General features: G+C 50.0%; 1 protein-coding gene across 2 annotated transcripts in view; it reads right to left on the bottom strand.

Annotated features, from left to right (window-relative positions):
* The window catches only part of LOC120913933 (deoxyribonuclease-1-like 1), a 74,705-nt gene that overhangs the window by 21,009 nt on the left and 35,017 nt on the right, over positions 1 to 18,679 (bottom strand). For both annotated transcript variants that reach the window (XM_040324291.1, XM_040324289.1), the window contains 2 exons: positions 13,212 to 13,380; positions 7,198 to 7,286 (listed from right to left, as the gene is read on the bottom strand). In XM_040324291.1, coding sequence (XP_040180225.1) covers positions 7,198 to 7,286; positions 13,212 to 13,349 — 227 coding nt within the window. In that variant the 5' untranslated portion in view covers positions 13,350 to 13,380. The remainder of the gene's footprint in view (positions 1 to 7,197; positions 7,287 to 13,211; positions 13,381 to 18,679) is intronic.

Genomic DNA, 18,679 nt, shown 5'->3' with positions numbered 1-18,679 from the left:
GGAATGACAAACACAAAAGAAAAAATAATGCAGGGCCAGGCATGACTGGTGGTGGATGCAGGCAAACAAGGGGTTAAGGAAAGAGGTGGTAGCAAGGGAGGAGGCTGGGGGACCAATTGGAAGAAGGGGGAGGAGTGGTATATAAGGGGGGCGGGGGCGGCCCACGTGCACAGCCCCGGGAAGGAAGCAGACAAGGAGGACAGTTTTTTCTCCCATCTGCACAGCAGCGTTTTTTTACTCAAAAGAAAATGCAGAAAATAGACTTATTTTTGGCAAAACTGCGCGCGGCAGCGGCGAATAGAGAACCAGGATGGCTTGAGGAGCAGATGGGGGCCCTTATTCCAGAAGAAGGGGGGGGGGTCGCAGGCCGCAGAGGTAGCTACACCACGTGCTCGGCGGTCGCGAGCGCCGGATCGTTATTCCCCCGCACCAACTGCCAGGACCCAGCGCCATAATAGGAGCCCTCGGGAGGATCCGTCACCCCCGCCGGCCAAGCGCTCTCATGCTTCGGCCGGGGGTGCTGGTAGACGCAATACGCCACTCAATTTGGGCCCTGCGGGCGGGGCATCGGGCCGTAATGGCGCCCGTGTCTTGCCCAAAAAGAAGACAGCAGCAGGAGCGGGTCCCTCAGGAGCAGACAGGAACAAAAGGGGGGGGCCCCAACCAGAGACAAGCAATGGAACGGCCGGGGGGTCCTCACGGATCAGGACCACCGGCTCCAGGTCAGCGGGGAGGCCGGATTCACTTGAAAGGCGGAGGGAGGTGTCCGGTAGATCCCAGGGACAGAGCGGACATTTTGATGCGTCCACGACCGGGTTGAGGGGGAGAGGACGACCCGCCGAGAGGCTGGGGTCTTCGGCCTCCAGGCTTACCGGGCCTGGGGGGCTGACGTCGTCGGCAACGCCGGTCTTGGAATGTCGTTCTGAGGTGGAGTCATCGGGATCGGATGAGGAAGATCGGGTGGAGGATTCGCCAGCGGTGGAGCTTCCGGTGTCGGCTGTGAGGGATGCTCCTGGTCAGCCTGGTAAGTTAACTAATTTTACTTCTGGGGATGTTGCTGCTTTGTTATGCTCATTGTTGGGGGTTGGGGGGGGCGGGCCTCAGGTAACAGGGGGCAATGTGGGGAGTAATGTCCTGCCGCCTTCCGGGGGCCCCGGGGTGGCGGGGGTAATGCCTGCCGCCCAGGGTTCTCCTGGTGGGCTGCAAGAGTTATTGAGGGGTATGGGGGAGCTAATGCAACGTTTTGCCGGGGGGGGCGGGGTGGTGACGCCGCCGCAGGCTGCGCCCTGGTTGGGGGCTAATGCTGTGCCCCCCGTAGTGGTGGGGGCACCAGTCCTGGTTGGTGGGGAAAAGGGGGCGGCACCCGAGGGTGGGTCAGGAGACGCCGCAGGGGGTGGGAAGCCCGGGGGGGGGGGAAAGGGGGATGAGGTCAGGCTGGAAGATGCGGCGAGAGGGGAAATGTATGTATGCTTTGAGGGTCCACTGGGGTCCCATTTGAAACAGGAGGTCAAGGATAAGATAGAAAAGGGTGAGTATGTTGAAATTTTTTCCCTGTTGCCTTTAGAAAAATTCAATCTTGACAGGGTTAAAACGGATGGGATAAAAAAGGACGATGAGGAAAAGAGGAGGTATGGATTGATTCCCCGTACGTTTAGCAACTGGTTGCAAGCGTTTGCAATCATGGCCAGCGTCATTGGAGAGAAAAGCCCGGAGCATTGTTCGGCGCTTTTCTGCTACATGGACGCCATAGGGGAAGCACAGCGGGTTTATGGGGGAACGGGATGGCTGCGGTACGACGAGCAGTTTCGGCAGCGGCGGGCGGTTCGCCCCCTTTTCTGCGTTGGGACCATAAGGATATTAGCTTGTGGATGAGGATGATTTCCGCTCCCAGGACTAATACACCGTTTTTTCAGGGGGGGGCCGGGGGTACACCCACCTCTGGATCGCCGGCCGGGAAAAAATGGGGGGTGTGCTGGCAGTTCAACGAAGGTTCCTGCAAGTTTGGGGGAACCTGTCGTTTTAAGCACGAGTGCTCCGGATGCGGGGGTGCTCACCCCCTGTCACGGTGTTTTAAGAAGGGCAAGCGGGGGGGGACGCTGCTAGCAAAGGGGGTAACGCCAGTGAGGGTGGAAAAGATGGGACCTTTTCTAGATAGGTACCCGGATAGGGCAGCAGCTCGGCTGCTCGCGTCGGGGTTCTCCGAGGGATTTGTCATTCCCAGTTCTTTGTCGAAGGTGCCACCCTTGGCGAAGAATCTGCGGTCTGCCTTGGAGAATCCTGCAGTGGTATCGGAAAAACTAGCAAAAGAAGTGGAACTGGGCAGGATGGCTGGGCCGTTCACGGAGATGCCACTGCCGGATTTGGTAGTGTCACCTCTGGGGGTGGTGCCCAAGAAGGAACCAAACAAGTATCGCCTCATTCACCACTTGTCTTTTCCAAAGGGGGGGTCGGTGAATGACGCAATAGATCCAGAAGCATGCTCCGTGTCGTACGCGTCGTTTGACGCGGCGGTGCGGTGGGTGCGGCGTTACGGGAGGGGCGCCCTGATGGCGAAGTCGGACATTGAGGCTGCGTTCCGCTTGCTGCCGGTTCACCCGGACAGTTTTAGGCTGTTGGGTTGCCGGTGGCAAGAGGGGTTTTACGTGGATCAGTGTTTGCCTATGGGATGCTCGATTTCCTGCGCACTGTTTGAGACATTTAGTTCCTTCTTGGAGTGGGTGGTCAGGGACGTGGCAGGGGTGGATTCAGTTATCCACTATCTTGATGACTACCTGTGCGTGGGACCCCCGTCATCCAAAGTGTGCGCAGTCTTGCTGGCAACATTGCAGCACATTGCGGAGAAGTTCGGAGTGCCGCTGGCGGCCGACAAGACGGAGGGCCCGCGCACGGAATTGATGTTTCTAGGTATCATGATTGATTCAGAAAAAATGGAGTGTAGGCTTCCGAGGGACAAGGTTGAGAATCTCCGGATGGAGATTCGGGGGATGGTGGGGCAGGACAAAGTTCAGTTGCGGACGTTGCAGTCGTTATTGGGAAAATTGAACTTCGCCTGCCGCATCATCCCTATGGGCAGGGTCTTTTGCCGACGGCTGTCGGCAGCAACCGCGGGTGTTCGGGCACCGAAGCACTATATTAGGTTGACAAGGGATCTAAAAGCTGATTTACAGGTGTGGGACACATTTCTAGAGACATACAACGGGAGGGCCATTTGGATGTCCGGCCCCTTCAGCAATTTTGATTTGGATCTGGTCACGGACGCGGCTGGATCCACAGGTTACGGGGCCTTCTTTAAGGGAAGGTGGAGCGCGGAGGCATGGCCGGAGTCCTGGGTGGCGGCGGGTTTTGAAAAGAACCTGGTGCTACTGGAGCTATTCCCAGTGGTGGTGGCGATTGAGCTATGGGGGGCAGAATGCAGGGATCTGAAGATCAGGTTGAACTGCGACAACATGGGGGTGGTGCAGGTCATCAATCGTATCTCCGGTTCATCGGTTCCGGTGGTGCGGTTGCTGCGGCACCTGGTGTTACGTTGTCTTCAGTGGAATATTTTCCTGTATGCAGTGCATATTCCGGGGGTGGATAATAGGCTTGCTGACGCCCTGTCTCGATTCCAGTGGGACAGGTTCAGGGAGCTGGCTCCAGGGGCCGACGCGGAAGGGGTTCCTTGCCCAGGGTGGATGTGGGGACTTGCTTTGGAGCCGCAGCAGACTGGCTCAGGAGGTCGGTGAGTGGGCCGACGTGGACTGCATATGCTAAGGTATGGGCGGAATGGGCTGGTTTTAAGCGGTTGGCGGAGGTGGAGCGGGCAGACATGGAGATGGGCTGGTTAGTGGTGTATTTTGTGTCTAGACACATGGAAAAGGTGGGGTCAGTCTCTGCGTTGGAAAAGAAGCTGGCGGCCCTGGCCTTTTTGTTTAAACTGGAGGGGAGGGAGGATTTTACGAAGTCGTTTTGGGTAAGGCAAGCGGTAAAGGGATACAAGAAGGGACGTCGGAGCAGTGATGCGCGGAGGCCGGTGACATTTTCCGTACTACGCAGAATTTTTGGGGTATTGGGGGAGGTTTGTTCGTCCGCATATGAAATACGGTTGTTTCGGGCGGGGTTTTCGGTTGCGTTTTTCGGTGCGTTTCGGGTGGGGGAGCTAGTAAGTCCCTCCAGGCGGGTTTTTTTCGGTGCGTTTCGGGTGGGGGAGCTAGTAAGTCCCTCCAGGCGGGTTCCCGGGGGTTTATTGGTCAACGACGTTCATTTAGCGGAGGGCAAATTGGTTTTTCGCCTTAAGCGCTCAAAAACGGATCAAGGGGGGAAAGGGGTGGACGTATCGTTGTATTCACTGCCGGGTTCAGAGGCTTGTCCGGTAGGGGTGGTAAGGGAATTTTTTAAGGTACGCCCCAAGTTGGGGGGCCCATTTTTGATGCATGGGGACGGGTCTTTTGTTTCACGGTTTCAATTTACGGCCCTGTTTAGAAAATGTTTGAAAAAGGCGGGGTTGGACGAGCGGCTGTTTGCCTCGCACTCCTTCCGCATTGGGGCGGCGACCGAGGCGGCCCGGTGCGGGTTGGATGAGACAGCAGTAAAACGAATCGGGAGATGGGAATCTAGGAGATTTCGCTCTTACGTGCGCCCACACTTGGCGTTGGATTTGTGAGAGGTGTGGGATCAGGGAAAAAAGGCCGGTTTATTGCAATATGTTTAGGGTGTGGATGATCATTGTTTATTTTGTTTTACAGGTGGAGTAAAGCCAGGCCTCGTGTGGATAATGGGGCATTCATATGTTTGTAGGGGGGCCAGGAGAGCAGATGCTAGGCCAGAAGGTAGGCAGTTGGGGATTTCCAGGCGGGAGGCAACGGTCAGGTGGTTGGGGATCCCTGGGATGGGTTGGAGCAGGGTGCTGCCTGAAGTGCAGCGCTATGCTCGGCTCGACCGACCTCCTGATGTGCTACTGTTGCACGTCGGGGGAAACGACTTGGGGATCCGGCCGATAGGGGACTTGATGACGGCAGTCAAGGCGGACGTCTTGACGTTGCGGGCATCTTTCCCGAGAATGCTGATAGTATGGTCGGACATTGTCGCGCGAACTACCTGGCGTATGGCAAGGTCAGTGGACCGGGTGAACAAAGGGAGAATAAAGGTAAATAAGGTGCTAGGGCGGTTTGTGGCCAAACATGGGGGGTTAGTGGTGAGACACAGAGAATTGGAGCTTAATTTGGGGCTGTACCTGCTCAGGGATGGGGTTCACCTAACCGACGTGGGTACGGACTTGTGGGTCCTGGGAGTGCAGGAGGGAATTCAGAGGGCCCTGCGGGTGTGGAGGGGCCCGTAAGGAAAAGGGGGGTTTCCCTTTCGGGCTGTGGCGGTGTCCTTGGTCTTTGATGGTGGCAGTTAACGGATGGAATGGAAATGGTTGGGGGGCTCATCGGTGGGATGGCTCCCCCCTTACGGGGTTATTACAGTGGAATGGTGTCCGCTGTAATACGGTGATGGTACACTGCAGGTTAAAGGGGTGTCTCAGAGCTGGGTCGGCTGGAGGCCGGTTATGGTAATGGAACGCAGTGGTGGTGGTGAAGAAAAAGGTTAACTGGGGTTTACCGTCAAAGACCAATTGGGACTGGTGTAAATAATAAAAGAGTTTTGATAAAATATTTGTTAATAATAAAGTTGGAATTGTTGGAAATTCCTATTTCACGTTTGGTTTAAAAATATAATTTAATTTGGTTACAAAATAAAAATGGCTGTTGTGGCCAATTTACTCCAATTCTACTGTGTCAGTGTCCTTACTGGGTAAGAGGGTCAAGAGAAGGGAAAAGGGGGGTTGGGGTAAAAAGGGGGAAGGTTAATAACAGGGTTGCAATATCAGACTACAATAGTCAAGTGAGGCCCGGAATGACAAACACAAAAGAAAAAATAATGCAGGGCCGGGCATGACTGGTGGTGGATGCAGGCAAACAAGGGGTTAAGGAAAGAGGTGGTAGCAAGGGAGGAGGCTGGGGGACCAATTGGAAGAAGGGGGAGGAGTGGTATATAAGGGGGGCGGGGGCGGCCCACGTGCACAGCCCCGGGAAGGAAGCAGACAAGGAGGACAGTTTTCCCACCCACCCTCCCTGTGTTTTTGTGGTGTGTGTTGGTGTTGTGCGTTTGTTTTCTTTCTTGCAGGATAAAGGCAGGATTGTCGCAACAGCATTGGCGGTGTCCTTGGTCTTTGATGGTGGCAGTTAACGGATGGAATGGAAATGGTTGGGGGGCTCATCGGTGGGATGGCTCCCCCCTTACGGGGTTATTACAGTGGAATGGTGTCCGCTGTAATACGGTGATGGTACACTGCAGGTTAAAGGGGTGTCTCAGAGCTGGGTCGGCTGGAGGCCGGTTATGGTAATGGAACGCAGTGGTGGTGGTGAAGAAAAAGGTTAACTGGGGTTTACCGTCAAAGACCAATTGGGACTGGTGTAAATAATAAAAGAGTTTTGATAAAATATTTGTTAATAATAAAGTTGGAATTGTTGGAAATTCCTATTTCACGTTTGGTTTAAAAATATAATTTAATTTGGTTACAAAATAAAAATGGCTGTTGTGGCCAATTTACTCCAATTCTACTGTGTCAGTGTCCTTACTGGGTAAGAGGGTCAAGAGAAGGGAAAAGGGGGGTTGGGGTAAAAAGGGGGAAGGTTAATAACAGGGTTGCAATATCAGACTACAATAGTCATGGCACTGGGCAAGGGAAGCTTATACGGCGGACATACTCCTCAAGAGTCCGTCACACCATTTATGAATTGGTAAGCTGCAATATAATATATGTTTTCTTTTGAGTTTAAGGCCCCTTTCACACCAGCGGACAGATCTGGTCCGCCTGTCCAATTTTCTGGATGACCAGATCAAACCACTGATTGTTCTCTATGGGGTGGCAGATGTCAGTGGACATCTGTCCGCTGTTACCCGCCGGCATTCAAACATACAGTCCGCTAAAAACAGATGGATAAGGATATGGACATTGGACATTCAGTCCCTTTCCATCTGACCACCCCATAGAGAGCAGTGAGCTGACATGTCATCCGCCTGCTCAGCAGGGATCAGCAGAGAGATCCCCCGCTGAGCATGCGGGTCCCATTGGACGGATTCCGCCTTATATGAAAGGGGCCCAATAACTGCTTTAAGAGTTACCGGTTTGCAACAGTTCTCAAGTCCCTGTAATTTTTTTGACCCACCCACCTGTTCAGCCCCTGCATGAGTTTGGACAACGCTTGGCCTTTGGGGTCCTGCACTTCCTGGAGAAGACAGATATCACACCGCTGTACTATCTATAAGAAAAAAAATCACAAGAAATGTTCTAAAAAGCTGCTTTGCCACAAATTTACATTTTTTTAGTAAATGGGTTATCCATGCAACAGAAATATAGGGCCAAATTCTCAAAAGAGATACGCAGACTTAACTCCATTTTTCTAATTTTACACGGCGCGTATATTTGCGCGCGATCGTCAAAACGACTTAAGCAAAGATTTCCGTATTTTCAGCCGTACTTAAATTAGTTACACCTGCGCATTCCCGGGCGCAAATTACGCTAGGCTCGCCGCTGTTTTTGATAGGCAAAGATGCAAATGAGGGAGTTAGGGCGATTCTCAGAATTAAGTGTGTGTGCCGTATTTTCCGCCCTGTGCGCACCTGTTAGTTTTTCTGACTAAATTTCCACATTATAAAACCAGCCCTAATTTTACACATGCTGTGGAAGGGTTTGCAGAAGGAAGTGACTAGAGGTTACAGCTCTAGTTGTGAAGGTTGTTGTTTAAAAATGCCAGGACCAGCAATGATTTTGACGGCACTTGCTGCCTTACAGGCACAAAGGAGGAGGAGGGCACAGAGGAGGAGGATGAGGGCACAGGCGCGTGTTTATCGGCCACGCCGTGATATTTGGCAAATGCCAGCTTATGAGGTCATCGGCAACTACCGATTTGATAGGGAGGCCATCCTGGAGATCACCCAACTCCTTCATGAGGATCTAATCGCCCCAACCCTACGTTCCCATGCCCTGACACCTCTTGAAAAAGTTATGGCAACCCTCCATTTTTTAGCGAGTGGCTCATTCCAGCGAGCATCTGGAGGTGTGGCTGGGATGGTGCAGTCAACCATGAGTAAATGTCTACATCAGGTGGTCCCTGCCATACTGCGGCGCATGAGCCACCAGTTTGTCATGCCCACCCAGGAGGACCAGCGTGTGCAAGCAATGACAGACTTTTACAATATTGCTGGCTTTCCTAAGATCATCGGGGCGATTGACTGCACCCATGTGGCACTCCAGCCCCCCCATGATACTGAACACCTGTTCAGAAACAGGAAAGGCTGGCATTCGATCAATGTCCAGATGATCGTAGATGCACATGGCCTCATCTGGCACGTTTGTGCCAAGTTTCCCGGCTCGTGCCATGATAGTTTCATACTAAGGCAGACCAAGATCTACAGAGACTTTGAGATGAACGTGTATGGAGACAGCTGGCTGATTGGTGAGTGACATTGGTGTCAGGTATGCCCCCCCCATGATGGAGACATCACAAGGGGCACATGCATGACTAATATCCTCCTGTCTTTTCCCTTACAGGTGACTCAGGATATGCATTGGGACCCCACCTGATGACCCCCTTTAGGAACCCCCAAACACCCGGAGAACGAAAATACAATGAGGTGCACAGCCAGACCCGGGCTATAGTAGAGCGGACTTTTGGCATGCTAAAGTCACGATTCAGATGCCTGGACAAGACTGGGGGTACACTATTGTATTCCCCAGACTTTGTATGCAAAATTATTGGTGCATGTTGCATACTGCACAATTTTGCATTAAGAAGGGGCATGCATGTGGAGATATCTCCTGACCTAACCCCCCACCCAGGCAACCCCCCCCCCCCCCCAAACCCCTCTACCCGGTCTGCTGAGGGCCAGGCAATCAGGAGACAACTGTCTGAAGGCATCTTTGCCCAGTAAATGCATCCTAATAATATTTTTGTTTTTGATTTGCCAAGACCAAATCACAGAGATTATGTGACCTTTAAATCTTTATTTTGCTAAATAAATGCACATTACTTATATGCCAAAGAGAATGTTTATCTTTATTTACAAAACGCACATTAATTATCTCACAATGAGAATGCATGAATGCACGTCACTGTGGTCCCTAGCACAGACACATCACATGCACATCGAATTGGATTAGATCCAAGTACCCCCCCCTTTGGTACTTGGGAGCAGTAACGCCCCGCCAGGGCTCCAATTATGTCACTGTGCATTCATACACCATTCAGGAACCTAGGATGACTTCTCCCTGGTCCTGGGGATCCCTACTCCACCAAAACTGAGGGTGACACCCTTATGTTTTCAGGAATGCCATCCCCCCACATTCACACATCATTCACACACATATACCAAATCATAAGTACAGTGTAAAAAAAAAAAGAAAAAAAGTACCCCTGCAAATTAGGGATGTTGCCGAGTGCTCCTTCTGGGCTGCCCACGGGCACGGTCACGGGGACGGTCACGGGGACGGCCACGGGGACGGCCACGGCCGACTGGGGGATCTTCACGGGGGGGGGTCTGTGCAGGGGAGGGAGTATTTTCAGGGGGGGGACTGTGCAGGGGAGGGAGTATTTTCAGGGGGGGGGGACTGTGCAGGGGAGGGAGTATTTTCAGGGCGGGGGGACTGTACAGGGGAGGAAGCAGCCTCCCCTGGTGTCTGTCCTCCTGCTGGCCTTCCCTCCAAGGCAACGGCTATCCTTGTCAGACAGGAAGTTATGTCAGCCGTATTGGTCTGCACAGCCCGGGTATTGGCCTGCACAGCCTGGGTGAGGGCAGTCACCTCCTGGGCCACACCTGTTGTGGCGTTCCTCAGGTCCCACAAACAGGTGATGACCCCCACGGAGTTGGTGGCCACGTCACCCAGTGACTCCCTCATTGCACCCAGGCTGCGCTCCACCTTGCTCATAGTTTTTTGTATTGCAGACAGACTGCGGGTCTGCCGGACATTGTCCCTCAACAGACTGACCGGCAGACGCACCAACCCCCTCCTGTTTTCAGGGGTCGGCATCCTACTTGCCCCTGAGGCTTGTGGCCTTGGAGGAGGAGTTGGAGTGAGCCATGGGTGCTGCTGCATGTTGGAGGAGGGTTGGAAGGGGCGACCCATGATGGTGGCCTGACTTCTGGGCGCCTGTGGGGTTCCCTCAGGGGATGATTCAAAGGTCATATCTTGGCCCATCATTATTTCCTGCCCAATCAGAATATTGTCATCTTCCTCCCCCTCATCCTCCTCCCACTCAACATCCAAATTAGGGGAGTTGTGGGCACTCCCCTCCCATGGCGAATCCTGCCCTTCTTGGGACTCTGCATGAGCCTGTCTTGGGGGTGGTGCAGCAGCCTGCCCTGATGGGCCTGCAACCTCCTGACCTGATGGGCCAGCAACCTCCTGACCTGATGGGCCAGCAACCTCGTGACCTGATGGGGCTGCCACCTCCTGGGCTGATGGGGCTGCCACCTCCTGGGCTGATGGGGCTGCCACCTCCTGGGCTGATGGGGCTGCCACCTCCTGGGCTGATGGGGCTGCAACCTCCTGGCCATCTGGGGAGGACACAAAACAATCACAGGTTGTTGGATCCATACACTTGGCACATCTTCCCTTCCCCCACCCACACATGCTAATCACCAGATAGAAATTCCAAAAAATTACCTGTCCTCATAAGAGGATCATTGTCAAAGCCAGGCAGGCCCACCACCTGCTGTGGGTGGAAACACTGGGCCACTGCCCATTCCTCCTCACTCATCCTGACTGGGCAGGGTCCCCCTCCTCCAGTGCCCCTGGTATGGGCATGCAGCGTTGCCAGCTTGTTCCGGGACACGCTCCTCAAGTCATTTTTTTTTTTTTGAACTCCAGCGATGGTCCTGGTCTCCCCCCCCCCCGCCGCATTGATCCGATCGGTGATCTTTTGAAGGATCTCCTTCCTCCTGGCCGGGGTGGTGGTGTGGCTCTCAGGGCCATGGAGAAATCGCCCAAATTTAATGACGCCCTGAGCAAGTATATGCTTCTCTGCCGGTGAAAAATTTAGCTTCCTGCGCTTGGGAGCCATGACAGACAACACCCAGCAACAGGGAACTCACCCAAAAAACAAACAACAATACACACACACACCAAAGAAAATACAAACAAGCCAAAATAAAAAATAGACAGACAGCTACTATTAATTCGAAAACAAACAGGCAAAAAAGGAAAACAAAAAATATAAACAAAACCCAAAAAAAACTATTATGAAAAACAAACAGGCAAACAATCAAAACAAAAAACAAATTAGCAAAAACAAACACCAACTATACCCTCCAACTCCACAAACACTTTTCTCACAAAACAATCTTACCAACAAACACTGACAAACGTTCAAAGCAGAAGCAACTTGCTTTAGGAAGGGAACACAGGGAAATACTTTTGCAATTGAAGTGTGTTTGACTGGGGCTATTTAGACACAGGGCGATCTTCAAACTAAGTACGCTTGGCCTTTTACCTATCTCACTGATTGCGCTGACCAAAGTTCTGCACATGCGCATTGAGGTCCAGATTCGTGCGCGCATGCGCAGTACGGCCGGCACTTCATTTGCATGGGGTCACGGCTCATTACAATGAAGCACGCCCACTTCATTCCCACTTGCCATAACCACGCCTTACGCATTGAAACTTAAGTTAAGGATGGCGCAGTTTTGTGCGCAAATGCACTGAGAATACGGTAGTTACGACACCAACTTAGGGCGCCGTAACTTAAATGACATAAGTTAGATAATCCTAAATTTACACATGGTTTTGAGAATTTGGCCCATACTGTATATTATATGCATAGTACAAAGGTCACATCACCATTTCAAAATATAACAAATCTGTACGTTCTGGAATGCTTATCCTCCACCCCAAACTCGCTCATCCATGTCTTTATGGACCTTACTTTGTCCACTGGTGCGCAGTCATGTTGGAGCGTGGCCATCATGTTCCCACAAAGTTGGGAGCATGAAATCGTCCAAAATGTTTTGGTATGCTTGGGCCCCTGAAAACAACCCCACACCATAATCCCCCCTCCACCAAATGATTTTAACCAGTGCACAAAGCCAGGTCCATAAAGACATGGATGAGCGAGTTTGGGGTGGAGGAAGCTGACTGGCTTAGACAGAGTCCTTACCTCAACCCAACAGAACACCTTTGGGATGAATTAGAGTAGAGACTGCGAGCCAGGCCTTCTCGTCCAACATCAGCGCCTGACCTCACAAATGCGCTTCTGAAGCCGTTATAGCTACAAAGGGTCAGCCAACTCAACTAAAGACTGGGATGCCATTAAAGTTTATGTGCCCCAATACTTTTGACAATATAGGGCTAGATTCAGGTAGCTGCGCCCCTTCTTACGGCGGCGCAGCGTATTGTATTTACGCTACGCCGCCGCAACTTACAGGAGCAAGTGCAGTATTCACAAAGCACTTTCTCCGTAAGTTGCGGCGGCGTAGCGTAAATGGGGCCGGCGTAAGCCCGCGTAATTCAAATGTGGAAGGGGGGGCGTGTTTTATGCCAATATGTGATGACCTGACGTGATTGACGTGTTTTACGAAAAGGCGCATGCGCCGTCCGTGTACATATCCCAGTGTGCGTTGCTTCAAATGACGTTGCAATGACGTCATTGGTTTCGACGTGAACGTAAATTACGTCCAGCCCTATTCGTGAACGACTTACGCAAAAAATTCAAATTTCGAAGCGGGAACGACGTCCATACTTAACATTGGCTGTGCCACCTAATAGCAGGGGCAACGTTATGCCGAAAAAGCCTTACGCAAACGACGTAAAAAACTACCGCCGGGCGCACGTACGTTTGTGAATCGGCGTAACTAGGTAATTTGCATACTCTACGCTGAAAACGATGGAAGCGCCACCTAGCGGCCAGCGTGAGAATGCACCCTAAGATACGACGGCGTAAGAGACTTATGCCAGTCGTATCTTAGGCTAATGTCGGCGTATCTTGCTTTCTTAATACAGAAAGAAGATACGCCGGCGCAGCTTTGAATTTACGCGGCGTATCTATGGATACGCCGGCGTAAATCGTTGCTGAATCTAGCCCATAGTGTATCTGACAAAGCCAAGTTTAAAAAAAAAAAATGGAAATGTGTTTTAAGATTGTCTGGTAGTAGCTCTGCATATCAGTTACAGGTTTTGTTCTTTATACTACCTTGATCAAAATATCCAGCACCTCCTGGTTGGCAGCCTTCTTCTCCCCAAAGTGCTGGGCATTGAAGGCACAGATTCTGAAGGACCACACATGTGGCCACAGGAGGTGAAAAAGTAGAAGGTGGAGCCAACGGAACATTTCAATTATTTTTCGATTATCTTCTCATGTTCTGCAAGATACAATGGATAGGCTGTCAAAAACCTGCTCTTTCAAAAGGTAGCATTATATATGTTATATTATATAACTGCTTTTCTGGCCTGGCCACAGTCTCTTACTATCGCCTACAGTAAGCCCACAGTCTCTGACTATCTTTTACAGCATGTCTGCAGTCTCTGCATAGGCATGTGCACCGGGGGCGCCTGAGAAAACACCCAAATCACCCCGTGTGGTGCCAATTCCCCCTGCTTTCTGGCGCCACCCTGTCTCCCCCCCTGCAGTGCTGTTAGCTTCCCAACTCTCTCTATTCTCTTAGAGAACCTTAGTGAACAAACAGCATCATGAAGGCCAAGGAACACACCAGACAGGTCAGGGATAAAGTTGTATAGACATTTAATGCAGGGTTAGGTTTTAACCACTTCCCGACGGCCGTACGACTATATACGGCCGCCGGGTGGCTCTACTTCTCTGGGAGGCCGTGTTTTTACGGCCGCCCCTTTTCGCGTTCCCCGCGCGCGCTCCCGAGCGCGCAGCGGGGAACTGCTGTGCTGGCCGTGTCCCTTGGACACAGCCAGTCACAGATCGCCGTGAACGGCCAATCGGAGCGGCCGTTTCCTAGGCGATCTGTGCGGCCAATGAGAGATGATCTCATATGTTTACATATGAGATCATCTCTCATTCCCGGCTCTCGCAGACAGCGGTGCTGTCAGGGGAGAGAGGAGACGGATCTGTGTCTCTTGTACATAGGGACACAGATCGGTCACCCCCCCCAGTCACCCCCCTTCCCCCACAGTTAGAACACTAATTAGGATACACATTTAACCCCTTCCTCACCCCCTAGTGTTAACCCCTTCCCTGCCAGTCACATTTATACAGTAATTAGTGCATATTTATAGCACTGATTGCAGTATAAATGTGAATGGCGCCAAAAATGTGTCAAAAGTGTCCGATGTGTCCGCCATAACGTCGCAGTCCCAATAAAAATCGCAGATCGCCGCCATTTCTAGTAAAAAAAAAATTTTATACAGTAATTAGTGCATATTTATAGCACTGATTGCAGTATAAATGTGAATGGCGCCAAAAATGTGTCAAAAGTGTCCGATGTGTCCGCCATAACGTTGCAGTCCCAATAAAAATCGCAGATCGCCGCCATTTCTAGTAAAAAAAAAATTTATACAGTAATTAGTGCATATTTATAGCACTGATTGCAGTATAAATGTGAATGGCGCCAAAAACGTGTCAAAAGTGTCCGATGTGTCCGCCATAACGTCGCAGTCCCAATAAAAATCGCAGATCGCCGCCATTTCTAGTAAAAAAATAATAATAATAATTCTGTCCCTTATTTTGTAGGCGCTATAACTTTTGCGCAAACCAGTCGCTTATTGCGATTTTTTTTTTTTTTTTTTTTACTAAAAATATGTAGAATACGTATCGGCCTAGACTGAGGATAAAAAAAAACGTAAAAAAAAAAAATTGAGCTATTTATTATAGCAACAAGTAAAAATATATTTTTTTTTTCAAAATTGTCGCTCTATTTTTGTTTATAGCGCTAAAAATAAAAACCGCAGAGGTGATCAAATACCACCAAAAGAAAGCTCTATTTGTGGGGAAAAAAGGACGTTAATTTTGTTTTCGAGCCACGTCGCACGACCGCGCAATTGTCAGTTAAAGCGACGCAGTGCCGAATCGCAAAAAGTCCTCTGGTCAGGAAGGGGTTTAAGTGCCCAGTAAGGAAGTGGTTAAAACAAATATCCCAAGCTTTGAACATAGAGCATGGAAAGAGTATAGCACAACTGCAAACCTACCAAGACATGGCCGTCCACCTAAACTGACAGGCTGGACAAGGAGAGCATTATTAGAGAAGCAGCCAAGAGGACCATGGTAACTCTCGAGGAGCTGCAGAGATCCACAGATCAGGTGGGAGAATCTGTTCACAGGACAACTATTAGTGGTGCACTCCACAAATTTGGCCTTTAACCACCTCAATACCGGGCTTTAAAACCCACCTCCATACCAGGCCTATTCTGGCACTTCTCTCCTACATGTACAAATCATCATTCTTTTGCTAGAAAATTACTCTGAACCCCCAAACATTATATATGTTTTTTTAGAAGACACCCTAGGGAATAAAATGGCGGTCATTTTATCTTGCACGGTATTTGCGCAATAATTTTTCAAACGCCTTTTTTTTTGTAAAAAAAATGGTTTCATGAATTAAAAAATAACAAAACAGTAAAGTTAGCCCAATTTTTTGGTAAAATATGAAAGATGATGTTACGCCGAGTAAATAGATACCTAACATTTCATGCTTTAAAATTGCGCACACATGGAATGGCGTCAAACTTCGTTACTTAAAAATGTCCATAGGCGACACTTTACATTTTTTACAGGTTACCAGTTTAGAGTTACAGAGGAGATCTAGTGCTAGAATTGTTGCACACGCTCTAACGCACGCGGCGACACCTCACATGTGTGGTTTGAACGGCGTTTACATACGTGGGCGGGACTTACGTGTGCGTTCGCTTCTGAGCGCAAGCTACCTGGGACAGGGGCGTTTTAATTTTATTTATTTATTTATTTTTTATTTTACTTATTTATTTTTTACACTTTTTTTTACATTTTTTTTTTCGATCGCTTTTATTCCTATTACATCGAATGTAAACATCCCTTGTAATAGGAATAGTGTGTGACAGGTCCTCTTTAAGGAAAGATGCGGGGTCAATAAGACCCCACATCTCTCCTCCAGGCTGGAAAGAATGAGATTGTGAAAAAAAATTCACAGATCTCATTCTTACTAGCCGCAATTGTGGTTTGTTTACTTACGTGTACCTGGGCGTGACGTCATCACATCGCGCCCGAGCCTCCGACGGTCATAGAGATGACTGGTGACCATCTGGTCACCAGTCATCTCTATGCTGCACATCCGGCGGACGGCAATCATCTCTCCGGGCCCCTGATGGGACGGTAGAGCCCGGAGAAGCACCGGATGGCGGCGGGAGGGGAGATGTCCCCTCCCGCGCCTGTAAGAACAATCAAGCGGTGGAACCGCCGCTATGATCGTTCTTACGGTGCGCAGGATCGCCGCCGGAATAAAATGATATCTGAATGATGCCTCTGGGTGCAGGCATCATTCAGATATCCCCGCACAAAGTACATGACGTCATATGACGTCCACCCGGGATAACAGATCCCCTTTTTGGACGTCATTTGACGGCGTGCAGGTTTAAAGTGGTTAAGGAAGAGTGGCAAGGAGAAAGCCATTGTTGAAAGAAAGCCACAAGAAGTCCCATTTGCAGTTTGGGAGAAGACATGTGGGGGACACAAGAAACATGCGGAAGAAGGTGCTCTGGTCAGTTGAGACCAAAATTTTACTTTGTGGCCTAAAAGTAAAATACTGTGTGGGGTGGAAAACAATGCACATCACCCTGAACACACCATCCCCACTGTGAAACGTGGTGGTGGCAGCATCTTATTGTGGGGATGCTTTTCTTCAGCAGGGACAGGGAAGCTAGTCAGAGTTGATGGGAAGATGGATGGAGTCTTAGAAGAAAACCTGTAAAGGCCCATACACACAATCTGAGTTTTTGACAACAAACTTCAAAATTAACAGGTTTTTCAGAAAATCCAACCGTGTGTACGCTCCATCGGACAAACTTTTTCGGTTTTCATTGGACAAATGTTCGCTCTGCAAAAAGACAAACTTTCCGGCAACAAAAGTCTGATGGAGCAAAGTCCTATTGTGTGTACACAAGTCCATCGGACTTAAGTCCAAAGTACAAACACGCATGCTCAGAACTAATGCAAAAGATCAACCAGCAATAGCAGAAGTTGCCCAAAGGGTGGTACTAAGGAGCAGAAAAAACACGTAGTACGTCAATTACATCACTACAATCATGTTTGTTGGCTGAAAAAGTCCAGCCGATCGTAGTAGCGGTGGAGTGAGCCGGTGATACCCAGGAGAAATTACTGCATGCCTGTTACCCCAAGCGGGGACCTCTATCTGGTGAGTGGGGAACCCTAAGGGGAGCACCAGGACCACTCCGCATCTGTGCAGTTAGGATCACCCCCTCCACAGTGTTTTACCGATTGGACTCCATATATGCTTTTATTCTGAATGCATTAGAAGTTTATGCTATGTTGAGCAACAGTATTGTGGACCGATTATTATTATATATTTTTTCATTACTAACATACCAGGAGCCAGACTGTTAGTATTGCACCTGGACTGTTGCTGGTTCATATCCCACATTACTGTTTATTGCTTGTCATTTTGTTCTCACCTTTATATATTTTCAGGATGTGCTCATGTTGGTAGTACATTGATGTACCATATTATTTTTTGCTCATATACATTACTTATGTGCTTATGAGGGCAGACATTGATGCATGAACATACTTATACACTTCTTTGTTTGCTTATATGTGCTATTACAGATTTGAGCACACTATAGACCAGTGGTTCTCAACCTGTCTAGTGCCGTGACCCCTTGATAAAATTTCCCAAGTTGTGGGGACCCCTAACGGTAAAATTATTTTCCTATGGTGGGTTTTTGGCACCCAAGGCAAGATAAGTAATTTGCGCCCCTAACCTATAGACATTTAGCGCTCCCTGAGTCCCTTCCACTCATACAATATTAAAACCCCTTATAGTACATTTTAGGATGTACCACTCTTTCTCTTTGTTCTCCTTTCTTTCCCTTTTACCTCTCTCTATCCTAATTTCTTGTTTGTTATCCCCATGCCTCTCTAGACGTCTTTCTTGTTCTTTCTCTTATTCTTTCTCTCCCTTTTTCTTTGTTCCTCCCCCTCTTTTCCTCTCCCTTCCATGTATTCTCTATTTTTATTCCTTCTCTTACTCCCTTGTGGGGAGTATGGGATCAGTGGCAATGCTGGCGGGGAGTTGGGATCAGTGGCAATGCTGGCGGGGAGTTGGGATCAGTGGCAGTGCTGCTGGGGAGTTGGGATCAGTGGCAGTGCTGCTGGGGAGTTGGGATCAGCCAACTTAGGTGCTCTTGATTAAGGTCATCTGATCTGAGAACTGTAGTGGGGACTTTTAAAGGCAACTCTAATCACAGGTAGCGTTACTCACGGTGTCTCCGACTTTGTGGTTTCCCGTAGCAGTGCCACCTATGCTGAAATAAGCATATAGGGTCTCCCACAGCCCCTCCCACTTCACATTTCCTCACCAGTCAGCTGACCTCTAGTCTCTGCCTCCCAGCTATGCCGTGAACTGAATAGGCGGCTGTGAAGAGGCTCAGTGGGCGGCCACAGGCTTCAGGAACAGCCCAGGTCTTGGGGACCCCTGGCAAATC

This window comes from Rana temporaria, chromosome 9, assembly GCF_905171775.1.
Source record: "Rana temporaria chromosome 9, aRanTem1.1, whole genome shotgun sequence".
NCBI classification, from domain to species: Eukaryota; Metazoa; Chordata; class Amphibia; order Anura; family Ranidae; genus Rana; species Rana temporaria.
The sequence above is the reverse complement of the archived record's forward strand: the minus strand, read 5'-3'. Positions and strand labels throughout refer to the sequence as shown.